The sequence below is a fragment of the Emys orbicularis genome, chromosome 4 (genome assembly GCF_028017835.1).
Source record: "Emys orbicularis isolate rEmyOrb1 chromosome 4, rEmyOrb1.hap1, whole genome shotgun sequence".
Taxonomy (NCBI): Eukaryota; Metazoa; Chordata; order Testudines; family Emydidae; genus Emys; species Emys orbicularis.
In genome coordinates, this window is record NC_088686.1 from 65,869,033 (window position 1) to 65,886,739 (window position 17,707).

The 17,707-nt window shown below is 44.9% G+C and overlaps 1 protein-coding gene across 1 annotated transcript in view; it reads right to left on the reverse strand.

The window, feature by feature from the left end:
• Window positions 1-1,682: 1,682 nt before the first annotated feature.
• TTBK2 (tau tubulin kinase 2) overlaps window positions 1,683-17,707 on the reverse strand; it is a 198,717-nt gene continuing 182,692 nt past the window's right edge. Inside the window, exons 13-14 of the mRNA XM_065403081.1 lie at window positions 3,289-4,577; window positions 1,683-2,219 (exon numbers count right to left, since the gene is read on the reverse strand). Coding sequence (XP_065259153.1) covers window positions 1,751-2,219; window positions 3,289-4,577 — 1,758 coding nt within the window. The 3' untranslated portion in view covers window positions 1,683-1,750. The remainder of the gene's footprint in view (window positions 2,220-3,288; window positions 4,578-17,707) is intronic.

Sequence of the window (17,707 nt, forward strand, 5' to 3'; positions counted from 1 at the left end):
AGCCGTGATGCAGCATTAGAAATGTGTTAGCTCAGAGAGGAAATATTTCCTTTTCAATCCAAAGGTACTAGAGTTTGGCAGCAAACAGAGGTTAAATAAAAAGCACAGATGCTGGCTAGAAAGGCATACGACTACAGCAAGCAGATCAGTAACTGACAGTGCTTCCACACATCCAGCACCCCTGGGACAGGTAGCATTTGGGATGCTAATGTATCCCTTTCAGACTTGTACTCCTGTGTTTTAAACTATTCTGATCCACTGTCCATTTCTGAACATTAGTAAAAGCTGCCGTACCCCTAAAGTGTCCTACAATGATCCTCTACAGCATATTAAGTGAGTACTAAAGGAAATTGTTTGGGGAAAATAGGCACCATGGACTTTATTCACAGAGAAGGGGTCTGGCTTCCCTAAGAGAAATTTGGTCAAAAGGGAAGACAAAAATCCCAACAGGGAAGTTGTCTGAGATTTGTTTTCTTTCTGGTTATATTGCCAAATATTCTCATTCAGATTCTGTAGGAAGTGGGCATGAAGGCCTTTATTCCTCATGTCTATAACCTAGCAAGTGTACAGGCTCTGCACCCACCTTTCAGCACGGAGAACACACATACAGTTCATCTTCTAGACTTAAACTAAATTCCAAGGTAAAAAATGAATCTGAGTTTGTAGTTCTCTCTACTACTTCTCAGCTTTGCCATCTTGGGTTTAATGTCAAGACAGCAACATTGTGAATAAGGTCAATAAGGGTTTAAGTGGTCCATAGCTAATGATTGTTGTAACAAAGGCTCTCTTTTGCACTCAGACAAACTTTCAGACAAACAGGTTTACATACTTCTGACCAAATACACACAGCAGTATATGGTAAGTCTGCAACAACCCTCCAGCCTGAAGACTCTTCCTTCTTTCTCCCATAACTCAGATTGGAATGACTGTCTCCAGAATGTACATAATACAGGCCTGGAGAGGAGAACCATGGATCCAGAAGGAAAAAAGCAACATGACTGATGTTTAAAGGTTCTTGGATACTAACAAAAGACAAATGCCCTGCAAAATATCACTATAAAACTCAGAAAACGTTAAAACTTATTTTTAAAATGTCATCAGTGTACAGAACAGGTGAAGTGTGTAATTTTTTTTAGATAGAGGAATCTGTGCCATTGGGGGGGGGGGTGGATGGGATGGACACTGAATGACTCAGAAAGAGATGTTCACAGCCTGACACTGAAAAGACTCACAAATTAGAAATATCATCTTCCAAATAATGTACTTATTTAAAATTCTACAAATAAATGCCTGAGCAGTACCTGTCTCAGAGGTGGTGGTGTCATTGTGGAAATAAAACCGGATGTTTCAGGTTCTATTACATATTCTTTGAGAAAGGCCTTAAATAATTAGGCCAAATCTCCTAAGTATACAACATAAAAACCATAAATAAATAAAAAACCCTATTAAAACACTCACTTTAGAGATAATTTTAACTTCAAATGTTCCACACAGCTTTGACTGTCCTTCTCTGGCCTCTACCACCCTCCCTGATCTGCTTGCTGCCTGTCATTAGGCAATGCCTGGCCACTCATTTACACACTATGGACTTGTCAAATAATTTATCATATGTATACTTTCTTTTGAAAGTGAGGATTCAACACTGATTTTTTTGTTTTGTTTTTTGGGTTTTTTTGTTTAAATACACAGTACACAGACACAACATGCATCAAATTACAAGAAGGCTTTTACACCTGTCAAGGCTCAGTTCCTATCTGCTAAGTTTACTAGCCGATTTGCTCTTTCCTGTGGGGGTTTTAGTGTTTGGGGAGTGGTGGCAGGAGCTGTTGGATCCTTTTAGACCATTCTTGCTTGGTTTGCTGCAGAAGTGCTCTTGTTGGCAGGACCTCCTGGAGGATGAGGAGCCTGAATGGCTAGGAGGCGATTTACTCCTCCCAAGGTGTGGGGATGAACTCTTCTGGTCATGGTGGGGCCGTCCAGCCCGGGATGGTGAAGAACTGGCTGTACGGGGTAAGGAAGAGCTCCTAGGGGAGGCACTGGGGCTGCGTCGAGGGATGACAGGGCTTTTGGGTGGCGTTTTTGGGCTATGTGGCGATCCTGGACTCTTACACTGGGTGGAGCTCCTTGGCTTTTGAGATCCATTCTGAAGGATTTGAGCCAGACGAGAAATGAGGTCTGAGTCTGAGTTGCTGCTCCCTAGAACTCTGTACCTGCGTAATCTTAAAAAGAAATGAAGAAAGATTATTTCCACCATTTTATTGTACTTTGTCCATTACAATGAATATACACAAACATAATATAAGTAGAAACTAGAGATGGGCCTTATCTGCAGAGTTCACATCTGGATCTGAACTTACCTAAAGTTCAGAGGTATCTGGATCTAGGGTTTTGGTTTGTGTCCAGTTCAAATGGACACAGTACCCATGTTTGTGTAACCCCCAACATATAACAAGAATGTGTTTATAAGTACTAGACAGAGGTGTCAAAGTGCATACAGGCATACTTATTTTACTGATAATACTGGAAGGAGCATACTGAAGGGCGGTGCTTATCAACTCCTTTTTTGGAGGGGTAGCGTACACTCCCTGTCTACCCACTGTGGCTGCAGTCTGTCAGTGTGGAAGAGGGCAAAGCCATCCTACTACACCTTCCTTCAGAGGGTATTGCATCACTGGTGACACCTACACTCCCGTTATACTTGTAGTCTACTCATACACAGAACAGGATTATGGCTGCCCATGCATAGATGTCCAGGGGTGAAGAAGAGCTTCTGGGATCCTCTCTGTGCTCCTTTTCATTCCTGTGCATAATCAGTCATGATCTGATCCTAACCAATTATGTCTAAATATTGTTCATCAAAATTTTCAAACTGTTAGGCTTCTAAATAAGAGTGCTTTGGTAATGGGTTTTGTGAGTGTTCAGCACTTTTGAGAATCAGGTCATTTTTATTTAAGTGTCTAAATATAGCTATAACTTTAGGAACCCAGGTTTGAAAATTCTGGCTATCCGTATCTATCGGAGAGTTCACTGGAAGGCTGTCACATCCCTCTGTAACACTTCAAGATATTATTAATATCTAACTGACGTGTTAAAGCTAAAGCTTTTTTAAAAAAACAGTTAAGATATTTCTCAAATGCTTTTTTGTGGTCAGATCACTCAAATCCAGGATTTTTAAAAAGAAATCATTTTACAAATGACCGAAGTTTTGGACAATCAGACAATACTCTTTGCAAGCTAGATCAAAGCTATTTTAAAATAAAATACGTATTTCTAGTTCATCTGTATTACCTGGCTTCTACCCCAGGCCTAGTTGGTGGTTTTCCTGGGGGTGGACGAGGAAAGAATTGAGCTGAGGTTGAACTGGTGACTTGATCAGTGGTAGCCCAGGATACTAGCCTTGGAATCTTGCTCTTTCTGGACTGAGAGCTGCTTGGTGACAAACAGCCATCCTCAGATTGTCTGCCCAAATGAGTGTCCAGTGTCAATCTGGAAAAGGAGGATAAGACGTCATCCTCTGAAAATGGTACAGGAGCAGCAGCCACTTTTTCCTCCAGTGACTTGTCAGAGGCACTTGAGAGATCACCAAGGAAAGACTTGAGCTGTCTCTTTTCCACAAGTAGCCTGACCAAATCTGTCTGATGGGCCTTCTTTAGGAGAAGCTTTTCCTTTGCTGAAACAGGAGAAGTGGACTCTGATGTCAAGTCTATTTCTTGTGCTAAAACTGGTATGCGACTTTGTCTGACTACAAAGGGTGACCTAACCACGTCTTTCTTAGATTGATGAGAACTCTCATTCTCGGAAATACAATGGAACAGCTCTCCATTTCTGGGGGCATTTTTCTCTCTTTTGCCCTCCTGGTGAAAAAATGTAGTAAGGTCCATCTGGTGGCATTCCAAGTCTTCACTATAATCAATTTCTTCATTATCATGGAAACCATTTTCCTGCACTACTACTAGTTGATGTTCCGGTCTATCAGCAAATAGGTCTATGACTCTTGATGGTGAAACCTCTGATGTCTCAGCTGCTGCTGACTTCAGTACCTCATAGTTCGCATCTGAATTTGGCACCAAGCAGGAAGTCCTTGGCTGTGATTCATCAGCAGATTCAATAGCAGCTGGAGGTTTCCCCTCCACTAATTTTGAGCTCCCTGGTGGAGAAGAACTCTGCCCTTTGTGAGACATTTTTAGGGCATCCTCAGAAACCACTGGAAGCCTTCCTTCTTCAGCTTCTACAGCGAGATTTCCAGGTTCTTTTTCTTCCTCCCTACTGCTACATTGTTCAAGTACGTCCTTTTGGCCACAGTTTATGAGTCTGACACATTCTTTGACGTGCCATTCCCTCTCAAGCACCTCATGGCTGATATGATTTAATTGAAGTACCAGATCTGTTCTGCTGGTACTAGTGGGAAGTGCATCCTCTGTCACTACCAATCCAGGCAAATTCTCCTTAGGAGAGGAAAATTCCACAGTGTGTTCCATAGGATGAGTGTTTCTGTCCCTCTTCTCTAGCTGGTGGCCATAATGAAAGCTCTCAGAGGCAGATTGGGTGGATGCCACTGATGGTCTGGGTATTGTTATCTATATTGGAAAATTAAAGGAAAAATTAAAAGATAGGAATATCATCTTATACAGATCATATTCTTTAAAATGCAGACTTGATACTGTATGTTCAAAGTGTTATTGTTCCCATCAATCATTATGTTCATATTGGAAAAGTAACAGCTAATTTCATAAATGACATTTGATTTACAGAACTAGAAAATAAAATTCTCTACCATCCTTGGACAAAATGTATGGCATGTGAAAACAAGCATTATCTCTGCTGAAAAGGTCACATTCACCAAGAACCCTGCTGGAGAACAGAGCCAGCCTAAGGAGTAAACTACGTTTTGTTTGTTATTTTTATACAATTTTGCATATTTTTATAAAAGTTTTACACATTCAACTTCATAGTAAAAAGTAATCCTTAACAAGCTATACTATAAAAATTACAAGACCTTGCAGTCAGGGATGGAAGATGATGAACAGTATTTCATAGGCTAGGATTAAAGAAGTGAGATTTTTGGTCAAGGCAGCAGATAGTTCCCACTGAGTCACCATGGTGTATAAACATATAGTCAGAGCTTGTAATGTTCATCAGCAGTGGAAATGATTATGGAATGTGAGTCTGGCCACAAAAGCCTCCTAGATTCACCTCTGCTGGAAGTTGAAGCTGATGACAGTTGCCATGGAATCTGCAATTTTATATCACAGACACTTCACTGGCACTTGCTGCAGAAATAGTCTTAAAGTGCTGGAGAGCTCAAAGGGCTTTTAGCATAATTAGCATAGTGACACCATTGGCTGGTAAAATCAAACTCACCCATTAGGTCCCAGGAACACATTTCACATTTAATACTGGTGGTATTCAATCTACTTCCATGAAAAACAAGCAAACTGGGATTTGATAGTGACATGCACCCTGTTGGGGAATCTGAATTCAACAGCTGCATGGAGACTCTCACTCCTTTTGTACATCCTCTTAATAGTCCTCATGTAACAAACATCCATCATTATAGGGTCAAACTTACTTTCATCAAATACAAACATCCAACTGATGTTGTAAATTATTCACAGGAAAAATATGGAACATTAGCCATGCTGCATCATGATACTGAAGTTACAGAAATTAATGTTATTTATGTTAAGGAAATTATTACCACATCATTCTGAGATTTATTACACTGATTTTCTAATGTGCCTCACTTTTGGGTTTTTGTTCCATATTTGGGCTTGAGGCTGGGTTGGGCAAGCTAGAAATGGGAGGTCTGGCTTGCAATGTGGTTTTTATACACCACTGTGTAGCTGGTCTCAGAGTAGCAGTGATTTGCAAAGCAGGTTCTTTGTAGTTCCACAGACAGCATGAGAGTCAAGCATTTTTTCTGTTACTTTTAGGGCAGAGAAAGTGGGGTTTTCACTGAGTGCAGAGGGAGAGAAAGCAGGAAGTAGCCCAGCAAAGAAGGCATCCTAAGAATTCCCAAATGGGACTGATTAAGCTGTATCTACTGTTCTTACAGAGGATTTGCTAGGATCAACGGAGCAAGCGAAAACCCACACTCAGATGTCTGGAGTCCTTCTGCAGCAAGAGGGAAACTTTTTTCTCATTTACCTGCTAATTTGCTTTCAGTGACTGGATCAATATGCACAGTCCTGGGCTCTTCTTGTTAACTGAATCAGAATGGCATGTTGACAACCAATCAAACCAAAAAGTATTCACACCCTAGGGGACAGTCCTCACTTCTTCTCTTATCTTAGTTTGAGTCTTTAATATGAAAGAAACATTATCTCCATTTCTGAGTGAGAAGCGCTTTTTTTACTCCAGGATTCAAGGAAAAATGCAGGATCTTTCAGGTGGGAGGGGGGATTTGTGCTGTACTGATCCAATCTCAAAAAGCAAAGGGGAAGTAGGAATAAAATTTGCCTTTCCATGACTGGGTCCACTACTGCACAGAACTTGCATTTTAAACAACAATACCCTAGCAAGCACTCAGGGTGTAAAGGAAAAGGAACAAAGGACATTAGGGTCAAGAAAATGAGACAATTCTTTCTCCCATTCCCTCTCTGTCTCCGATTGATCTCTCTAAGGGATCACATCTTTACGTATTCTGTGTCTGAAAACTGGAGCTGTTCACCTGAACATACAGCCCACCTTTGTAAAGGTGTGGAGGAAATGCCATCTAGTCACTTTATAAAAGTTTATTTACTCCTCTCTGTCTAGGAGACCTAAAGACTGTGCAGGTTGAATGTGATTTAATCCTGAGGAGAGAAGAGATCTCTGTTATTCTGTACACTCCTCTGGAAGCAGATTTTGATCCATTTAGCTATGAAATATGAAGAAACTTGGAGTTTTTTTCTAGATCATTCAAGCAGGACCAAAAATGAATCTACTCTCTCTAAAAGAATCCAGCTCAGTCACGTACATTTTCAGAACCCTCTGATGGTAGGTTTTGCCAGAATTTTCTTCCTAGAAATGAAAAAGAAGATAGGCCAAACAATGTCCTGGTCCAAATTAAATCAAATATGCAGGAGCATGAAATAGAGCTGCTGTCCCCCCTACCTTCTAAGCAAAGATGATTGCTGTCAAAGCCACTGCCTTAAGGTTCAGGAAGTGCAAGCTGAATGACAACAATGTTAAAAAGGATGCAATAGAGGCTCTCATATAATTTTTGAAAATAAGACTAAAACTCAAAAGGGCTACAAGACCTGGGAGGAACTAAAGAAAGGAGATTTTTGTGAGGACCAAAGATACTAGAAGAAGGACCCTCCCCTCCTCCATGCATGGAGTTCCTTAAAGCACTAAGAACTGATGTCTGTACCTCTAAGGAACTAGGAGCTAAACTCTTACGAAAACCCTCTTGAAAGAAGTCTAAGACAAATGGGACCCTGGCCTTCTTGGATGAAACCCTCTAGCCCTACACCATGCTGAGAAAATAGACTATACTAAATAGCAGGCAATGGAGGATCTGCTCTCTTGTGAGAGAGGGGCATAGTTTGACCCACCTTATCAGAAATCCTCAACACATTCAGAAGTGCCCTGTCACAAACCAGGCTGTGAGATTTAGGGCTTCTGGATTTGGGTGCAACATTTGTCCATATTTTAGCAGATCTGGACACAAGAGGAGAGGAAACTGAGCCACCTGAGAGAGAGACTCAGAAGGTCAGTAAAGAAGGTCCTACGTGGCCTCTCCAAAGCCAAAAGAATCAGTTGGGTCCAGTGAAGAACTGCCTTTTTATTTTTAAGTATTTTCCAAGCAAGCAATACAGGAGGAAATCATAAACAAGATTGGTGTTCCATGGAATGGCAAATGTGTCATACTCTAGAGGCCCTAGAAATGGATACATGCCACAGTAATGAAAACAGCTTAATATTTTATTTTGCTGAAGACAGGTCCATAGATGGGAGTCCCGAATGTTCAGAAATCTTGTGAAAAAATTTTATCTGAAGAGACCAATCCCTTGATGATATTTTTGACCTAACAAGCGGTCTCCTTGGCAATTCAAGTCACCTGGGATCCAGAGAGTTTTACTGAGTACTCTTCCATTTATCTGAAGAGAAAGATGGCTTTCTCTTAGAAGACTTGGGTTGTTGTGCCCCCTGTGAGAGATAACCACCACTGTGTTGTCTATTTTTATGAGAATATTCTTTCCCTTCATCGATTTCCAAAAGGACAGTAGTGATATTTTAACCATCCTTAGTTCAAGTCTGTTTGTGTGGAAAATCTCTCTCTGAGCGTACTCTCTGAGTCAACAGAATTGTACTGTCAGGCTACACTGGCTGTGATGTGAAGCCTGCTTTGTCCTTGAAATGGGAAGCCTTTCAACAGATCTTATTGGTTTTGCCACCAGATAAGAGCAATATGTGACAGGATACCATCATGCTGAAAAAGGAGAGAACAGCTCTCTGGGTGACTGAGCAGGACCATAGAATTAGAACTGCTAAATGGTTTATAGCTGCACAATTCTCTCCTTGAATGGAAATATCCTTCCTTGAGCTCATTAGCAAACCCACATGGCTCAAGTGCTTAGAGGGAAAGGAAGCACTCATTTTGTGATTCACCATGAACCCAGGTCAAAAATGCCCATTGTCCCACTGACTCTCCTCAGAGCTTGGTCTTTAGACTTTATCCACATTTGCAAGTGATTTAAATAGCTGATCATGCAGAAGACTTTCCTGAACAAGGCTGCTGCAATTTCAGACATGGCTTTAATAAAATCCAAAGGAGCTTGTAATGGGGACTGGGCTTATCAGTGTTGCTGCATAGTTGTTTGGTCCCTGGGTTCCACCTCTCCTCCGTTTTCAGCATCCCTCACCAGCAATCAGTCCAACACTGGGGAGGTCCACTTTTGGTAGGTAGTGATTCAGCCATTCCACCTGGTCATCAGTTGAGTTCACCCCCTTCCGAGGTAACAGAGTCCAACAAAATATATATAGTTCAACTTCCCCACAAAAGAAAGGGTCTTCATCCCACCTCCAAGCCCCTGTGGGTGGCATGTCCTTGACACAGAGCTTACAATATCTCTATCCTCTCCTTCTCTCCAAGAGCAGGGGGAGGGATGGGAAGGAGTTTATGCCCCCTCCACGAAAAGGGTGGTTGGTAGGGGAACCTGGGCTCTCCCTCTCCACTGGGCTCTGACTCAGACCCCTGTGAGAGGCCGTGATAGCAAACACCCCAGAGTGTTTCAGGGCTGCCTCCCAAGGCCACTTACTACTATTTGCTTCCTTGGTTCATGGTGTGGTCAAATGCCTTACCAATGATCCTCTAGAAGCTAGAGCAAAGGTTTCCCTAGTCTTAGGGAAAGTCTAGCCCTTCCTGGTAGGGCCTGGGATAGCTGTCACTGGCAGAAACTCTCTACAGCCAGGGCTCCAGCTTCATCCTTATTCAGGAGCTCATGAGATAGGTCTCTCCTCCTCAACCATCCTCCCCCTCTTTCTGAGTTGTCTGGCTCCCTTTTAAGATCCTCCTATAGCTAGCGCAAACTCTGCAGGTGTGGCAGGGGTGAGTCATCTGGTCCCTAACCCCTTCTGTCTCAGAGTGGGTCTTAAATACCCCATTGCAGAACTGACACGAAACCAAAAGAAAAGATGCATTATTTAAAAAGCCAATTATCCAGAGGAAACCTTAGACCTATTAGATCAGATGAGACTATAAGGATGTGGAGGGAAGTATTTATTAACATCACAGAAGCAGGATATCCTTTGGTCTCTAGTAGTCAGGGTGGAATGGAGGAATTCCATCTTGAATTTTGGTTTTGCTTAAGGCCCAGGATAAATCTGTCCCCCATGCAGCTCTTTTGGGGACTATAAAGTACCTGACATAAATTCCTAGAAAATATTGTTCCCTTAGCACTGAGATGATGGCTCTGACCTCCAAGAAGTGGGTCACCTCTGAAGAAAATCTTCCTTATTGGCTAAAGAAAGAGGAAGGTGACATGTCACTACCTTTGGGGAGAGGAGGAAACTGGAGGAATCTGAGAATATAAATCTGGGACACGATGGACAGAACACAACTCAGTGAGGAAATTCACAAGCCAACCAATTGGAAATCCTTCCTCCTTACTGTCCATCCCCAGTGCCTGTGGGTTTGATGAAAGCAGATTATCAGAAGAATTTATTACAAGTCCTTTACTGAGATCACAAAGGGCAACAGGGATTTCGTAGGTCCATATTTCATGGTAGATTTCTGGATGGAAAATAGTAACTCTTACCTGCAAAAGAGGGTTTGGGATTTCTTACACTGGGAAGCTGGGATTGGAAGAGAATCCTTATTATCTGAAAGTTCAGAGAGATTGGGAATCTGAAATCTCATTAAAAAATCTAGACCCCTACGAAATAAAAGGAGGACTCACATCCTGATTTAGGAAGCTATAACTTCCCCCATAGTCTATAATCTACAAAGCCCTGCAAGCTATTGAAGACAAGATAAGAATGTTAGCTGCTAGGTAGACGGAATCATGGATCAAGTCACTAACGTTATTAACAACTTGAAAAACAAAACAAAACAGAAAAAGCCTCTCTCACTTTTCAGGGAAAGGATGTTAAAAAAAAACCAAACCACAAAAACTTCCTCATCCTGCCATACCTCTTACAACCAGCAGATGGCAGAACTGAGTATGCAAGGAATAAAATGCAATGGAAAACTTTAAAGCATTCAAATAAAAAATCTTTCTGGTGTTGACTCCTTTTGTTTTTCTGAGGTGAGACATTAGATTCCACAAGCAAGGCTTAGAGCATGACATAACATCTGAATCAAGTTTAGGTGATGAGAACCACTGGCCTGAAAAGTCCTTGGGAAGTTTAGAGATGTGTTAAGTGTTTCCATAATCTTGTGAACTGAAGGGTGAGAGGGAAGTGTCTCATCCTGATTTCCTTCCACCAGCAATAAAGGGAGCCCTTTAGGATCCATTTTTCCCAAGGAGGACTCAGATTTCATAGTGGTGAATACACTTCTGACTAAATCTCAGTCTTTCTGAGAGACACTTTTAGCTGACAGATGAGATTTTGTTTGAATGTGATAACATTTCTCTCCAACCCTCAAAGAGATTCTAAGGAAGCAGAGGATGCAGAAAAACCCAGAGTGGACCTGTGCAGAGTTGTGTAGCCTTAGACACAACTTTCAGGTGAAACAACTTGGATGCAGCTGCTAATTACTGAAGAGGATGGGAGTTCTTCTGGAATCACATTGGGAGTTCTTCTGGAATCACAACCTCCTCTCTAGCCTAGGCCACTGAGAATGATTGGTTGATCCATGCCATGACTGCAGGAGCCAAGGAAAGAGGCTACACAGGCTTGGAATCCATGAATAAAAACAAAACAAGACAGTAGCCACAAGATGGCTGGAGGCAGACTTCCCACTTGCGAGTTAAGAATAAAAAATAAAGAGACCGGAGAAGAGGGACTTCTAAAGGGCATAAAAATACTTCATTGTGATTGATCATCAACCTGTCTGATTCAGTGATGAGGGAAATCTCAGGGTCTGTGCTCTAGCAGACATAAGAGAACAATAACTAGTTTAAGACAAAAAATAATTATCATAAGTAATAATACTTTGCGCTTGCATAGCCCCTTTCTTCAGTCACTAATTAATTAAAATTTAATCCCCTGTGAGATAGCTAAGTATAATTATGCCAATTTTATAGATGGTAAAACTGAGACAGAGAGCTGTTAAATGACTTGCCCAAGATCAATATAGTAAATCAGGCTTTTCTACACTAAGTGGTTTTGCCAATATAATTATACTGGTATAGCTATACTTGCAAAAACTTCTAGTGTAGACAGTTATGGCAGGTATAAAATTGGTTGTACCAATATAAATTATGTTGGTTCCACTGAGGCCTGGTCTACACTACGAGTTTAGGTCGACTTTAGCAGCGTTAAATCGAATTAAGCCTGGACACGTTCACACGACGAAGCCCTTTCTTTCGACTTAAAGGGCCCTTTAAACCAGTTTCTTTACTCCACCTCCGACGAGGGGATTAACGATAAAATCGGCCTTAGCGGGTCAGAATTGGGGTAGTGTGGACGGAATTCAACGTTATTGGCGTCCGGGAGCTATCCCACAGTGCTTCATTGTGACCGCTCTGGACAGCACTCTCAACTCAGATGCACTGACCAGGTAGATAGGAAAAGCCCCGCGAACGTTTGAATTTCATTTCCTGTTTGCCCAGCGTGTAGAGCACAGGTGACCACGCAGAGCTCATCAGCACAGGTAACCGTGATGGAGTCCCAGGATCGCAAAAGAACTCCATCATGGACCAAACAGGAGGTACGGGATCTGCTCGCCATATGGGGAGATGAATCAGTGCTAACTGAACTCCGTAGCAGTAAACGAAATGGCAAAATATTAGAAAAGGTCTCCAAGGCCATGAAGGACAGAGGCCATAACAGGGACGCACAGCAGTGCCGTGTGAAAATTAAGGAGCTAAGGCAAGCCTACCACAAAGCCAGAGAGGCAAACGGAAGGTCCGGGGCAGAGCCGCAAACATGCCGCTTCTACACGGAGCTGCATGCCATGCTAGGGGGTGCAGCCACCACTACCCCAACCGTGTGCTATGACTCCTTCACTGGAGAAACACACAGGGAAGCGGGTTCGGGGTACGAGGAATATGAGGATGAAGATAATGTAGACAGCTCACAGCAGCAAGGAAGCGGAGAAACCGGTTTCCCCAAAAGCCAGGATATGTTTATCACCCTGGACCTGGAACCAGTAACCCCCGAACTCACCCAAGGCGTGCTCCCAGACCCTGAGGGCACACAGGGGACCTCTGGTGAGTGTACCTTTGTAAATATTACACATGGTTTAAATACAAGCGTGTTTAATGATTAATGATTAATTTGCCCTGGCAATCGCGGCCAGTACAGCTACTGGAAAAGTCTGTTAACGTGTATGGGGATGGAGCGGAAATCCTCCAGGGACATCTCCAGAAAGCTCTCCTTCATGTACTCCCAAAGCCTTTGCAAAAGGTTTCTGGGGAGGGCTGCCTTATCCCGTCCGCCATGGTAGGACACTTTACCCTGCCAGGCCAGTAGCACGTAGTCTGGAATCATTGCATAACAAAGCATGGCAGCGTATGGTCCCGGTGTTTGCTGGCATGCAGACAACATCCATTCCTTATCGCTCTTTGTTATCCTCAGGAGAGTGATATCATTCACGGTCACCTGGTTGAAATGGGGCGATTTTATTAAGGGGACATTTTATTCAGAGGTGCCCGTTCCTGCTCTGCTGAACAGAAATGTTCCCCGCTGTTAGCGGTGGGGGGAGGGGTGAAGTGATCATCCCCGAGAATTGGGTGTGGGGGGGGAGGGGGGTTAGTTGGGTTTGTGCTGCATGTTAACCCGGAAACCGCAGCCCCTCCTTTTACATTGCAAACCCATTTTAAATGGCCAACCCAATGGGTGCTTGATATGGGAAATGAGGGCGCTGCTGTTTGAAACCATTCCCACATGTTAAGAAGGTTAAAAAAGCCAAAAGACTGTGGCTTACCATGGCTGCCTGCAAGCCGAAATCTGTTGCCTGGCACTGCGTGAGTGATCTCTCACACCAAACCGGCAGGCCCTCAATATAAGAGGAAAAATGCGACCTTGTAACGAAAGCACATGTGCTGTGTAATGTGAACAGCAAAATTTAACGTGAAAGAGTGTACCCATTGTTCTCTAAAATGTGTCTTTTTTAACCACCTCTCCCTTCTCCTCCACCAGCTGCAAATGTTTCTCCTTCACAGAGGCTAGTGAAGATTAGAAGGAGAAAACGGCGGACGCGGGATGATATGTTCACGGAGCTCCAGATGTCCTCCAACGCTGACAGAGCACAGCAGAATGCGTGGAGGCAGTCAATGTCAGACTACAGAAAAGCACAGTATGAACGAGAGGAGAGGTGGCGGGCTGAATCGTGGGATAAACAGAGCAAGTGGCGGGCTGAAGAGGATAGGTGGCGTCAGCTTGCAGACAGAAGGCAAGAGTCGATGCTCCGGCTGCTGGAGCATCAAACTGATATGCTCCAGCGTATGGTTGAGCTGCAGGAAAGGCAGCAGGAGCAGAGACCGCCGCTACAGCCCCTGTGTAACCAACAGCCCTCCTCCCCAAGTTCCTTAGCCTCCTCACCCAGACACCCAAGAACACGGTGGGGGGGCCTCCGGCCACCCAGCCACTCCACCCCAGATGATTGCCCGAGCATCAGAAGGCTGGCCTTCAATAAGAGTTAAAGTTTTAAACTGCAGTGTGTCCTTTTCCTTCCCTCCTCCCCCACCCATCCCGGGCTACCTTGGCAGTTATCCCCCTAGTTGTGTGATGAATTAATAAAGAAGGCATGAATGTGAAGTAATAATGACTTTATTGCCTCTGCAAGCGGTGCTCGAAGGGGGGAGGGGAGGGTGGGGTGGTTGGTTTACAGGGAAGTAGAGTGAACCGGGTGGGGGGGGGGGCGGAGGGTTCATCAGGGAGAAACAAACAGAAGTTTCACCCCGTGGCCTGGCCAGTCACAAAACTCGTTTTCAAAGCTTCTCTGATGCGCACCGTGCCCTGCTGTGCTCTTCTAACTGCCCTGATGTCTGGCTGCGCGTAATCAGCGGCCAGGCGATTTGCCTCAACCTCCCACCCCGCCATAAATGTCTCCCCCTTACTCTCACAGATATTGTGGAGCGCACAGCAAGCAGCAATAACAATGGGGATATTCTTTTCGCTGAGGTCCGAGCGAGTCAGTAAGCTGCGCCAGCGTGCTTTTAAACATCCAAATGCACATTCCACCACCATTCGGCACTTGCTCAGCCTGTAGTTGAACAGGTCCTGACTACTGTCCAGGCTGCCTGTGTACGGCTTCATGAGCCATGGCATTAAGGGGTAGGCTGGGTCCCCAAAGATCACGATAGGCATTTCAACATCCCCAACGGTTATCTTCTGGTCCGGGAGGAAAGTCCCCTCCTCCAGCTTTCGAAACAGACCAGAGTGCCTGAAGACGCGAGCATCATGTACCTTTCCCGGCCATCCCACGTTGATGTTGGTGAAACGTCCCTTGTGATCCACCAGGGCTTGCAGCAGCATTGAAAAGTACCCCTTGCGGTTTATGTACTCGGTGGCTTGGTGCTCCAGTGCCAAGATAGGGATATGGGTTCCGTCTATCGCCCCACCACAGTTTGGGAATCCCATTGCAGCAAAGCCATTCACTATGGCCTGCACGTTTCCCAGAGTCACTACCCTTTATATCACCAGGTCTTTCATTGCCGTGGCAACTTGGATCACAGCAGCCCCCACAGTAGATTTGCCCACTCCAAATTGATTCCCGACTGACCGGTAGCTGTCTGGCGTTGCAAGCTTCCACAGGGCTATCGCCACTCGCTTCTCAACTGTGAGGGCTGCTCTCATCCTGGTATTCTGGCGCTTCAGGGCAGGGGAAAGCAAGTCACAAAGTTCCATGAAAGTGCCCTTACGCATGCGAAAGTTTCGCAGCCACTGGGAATCGTCCCACACCTGCAGCACGATGCGGTCCCACCAGTCTGTGCTTGTTTCCCGGGCCCAGAATCGGCGTTCCACGGCATGAACCTGCCCCAGTAACACCATGATTTCCACATTGCTGGGGCCTGTGCCTTGTGAGAGGTCTATGTCCATGTCAATTTCCTCATCACTCTCGTCGCCGCGCTGCAATCGCCTCCTCGGCTGGTCCTGGTTTTGCTTTGGCATGTTCTGGCTCTGCATATACTCCAGGACAATGCGTGTGGTGTTCATAGTGCTCATAATTGCCGCGGTGATCTGAGCGGGCTCCATGATCCCAGTGCTATGGCGTCTGGTCTGAAAAAAGGCGCGAAACTAGTATCTGACGGACGGAGGGAGGGAGGGAGGGGCGAGTGACGACATGGCGTACAGGTACAGGGAATTAAAATCAACAAAGGTGGCTGTGCATCAGGGAGAAACACAAACAACTGTCACACAGAATGGCCCCCCCCAAAGATTGAACTCAAAACCCTGGGTTTAGCAGGCCGTTAATTTCACGGAGGGAGGGGGAAGCAAATGAATACAGAACAAATCTATTTTTTACATCTTAAGCTGGCAGATGATGGTGCAGCATGACTGATAGCCCTCGGCATCTTCTGGGTGCTTGGCAGAAAATACTGGGCGCTTGGCAGAAAATAGCATACTACGACTGATAGCCATCATCGTCAAGACAGTTTGATAGGACTGAGCATGTCTGCCCCGGTGCCCATGATTGACAGCCACTGCAGTACGATGACGACGGATACCAGTCGTAATATACCATCTTCTACCAAAAGGCAAGAGGCTGCTGCTGTGTGCAATGCAGCCCCACGTCTGTCAGCCCCACCTCTGCCAGCACCCAGATCGCCGATGAAGGCTACCAATCATACTGCACCGTCTACTGCCAAAAGGCAATTAGCTGCTGCTGTGTAGCAATGCAGTACCACGTCTGCCAGCACCCAGAGGACATATGGTGATGGTGAGCTGAGCTGAGCTGAGCGGGCTCCATGCTTGGCGTGGTATGTTGTCTGCACAGGTAAACCAGGTAAAAAGTCCCAGCCCGGAGCACCCTCCTACACCCCAAACCCCTCATCCCCAGCTCCACCCCAGAGCCTGCATCTCCAGCCAGAGCCCTCACCCCCCTGCCCCTGTGCCCCAACCCTCTGCCCCAGCCCTGATCCGCCACCCACCCTCTGAACCCCTCAGTCCCAGCCCAGAGCACCCTCCTACACCCCAAACCCCTCATCCCCAGCCCCACCCCAGAGCCCGCACCCCCAGCCGGAGCCCTCACCCCCTACCCCCCGCCCCAGCCCATAGCCCCTTCTCACACCCTGAACTCATTTCTCACCCTACCCCAGAGCCTACACCCCCAGCCAGAACGCTCACCCCCTTCTGTACCTCAAACCCACTTTCAGGAGTATTCATGGCCCGGCGTACAATTTCCATACCCAGACGTAGCCCTCTGGTCAAAAAGGTTGACCACCCCTGCAGTAAAGTGTCCACAATGTAGATGCAGCCTAGGTCTTTTGATTATTATCTAGCCACAGTAGTGTATCAACTGTAAGCCTAGGTGAGAACTACAACTGCCTAAATGACCACTAACTCCCACCAACAAGTATTTCTCTTTCTGTTTTATAAAACCTAGGAAATTAAATGGCAAAAAGCTTTGTTAACATGGAGTTAAGGTTGCCAAATGATAGCTCATGCCCTTCCACAACATCTAAGTTCAGCAACTTAAACTTCTGAAAACCAGGAAATTCAGAATTAAGATAAATGCCCACACAACCTTAACGCTGCCCTCTCTGAGCAATACACAACAATAGCCATAACACACACATTTGCACTTTGCCTTTTCACTGTAATAGACAGGTGCTACTTGTGCTTGCCCTACACTCAAGCACTAAGCCTGGAGCCCCAGCACCATACTTGTAAAATTTACCACTTCATACCCTTTTACAACCTCTTCACACTTGCACACAGGATTCCACCTGGCTATACTTTCCCCTGCCCATCATTTAATACACTGACTGCTCTCATGTCCCACCTTACTTCTGACAATACCCTTAGCAAGAAGATCCCAGTGCTCTGCTAGTGACACAACCTACATAATTCTGTACTGAAATGATGCAGACTGGGAACCTCAAGGTACACATGCACATCTTTCTTTTGACAACACACATGGGGGGACTCAGACCCAGATCTTCCCATA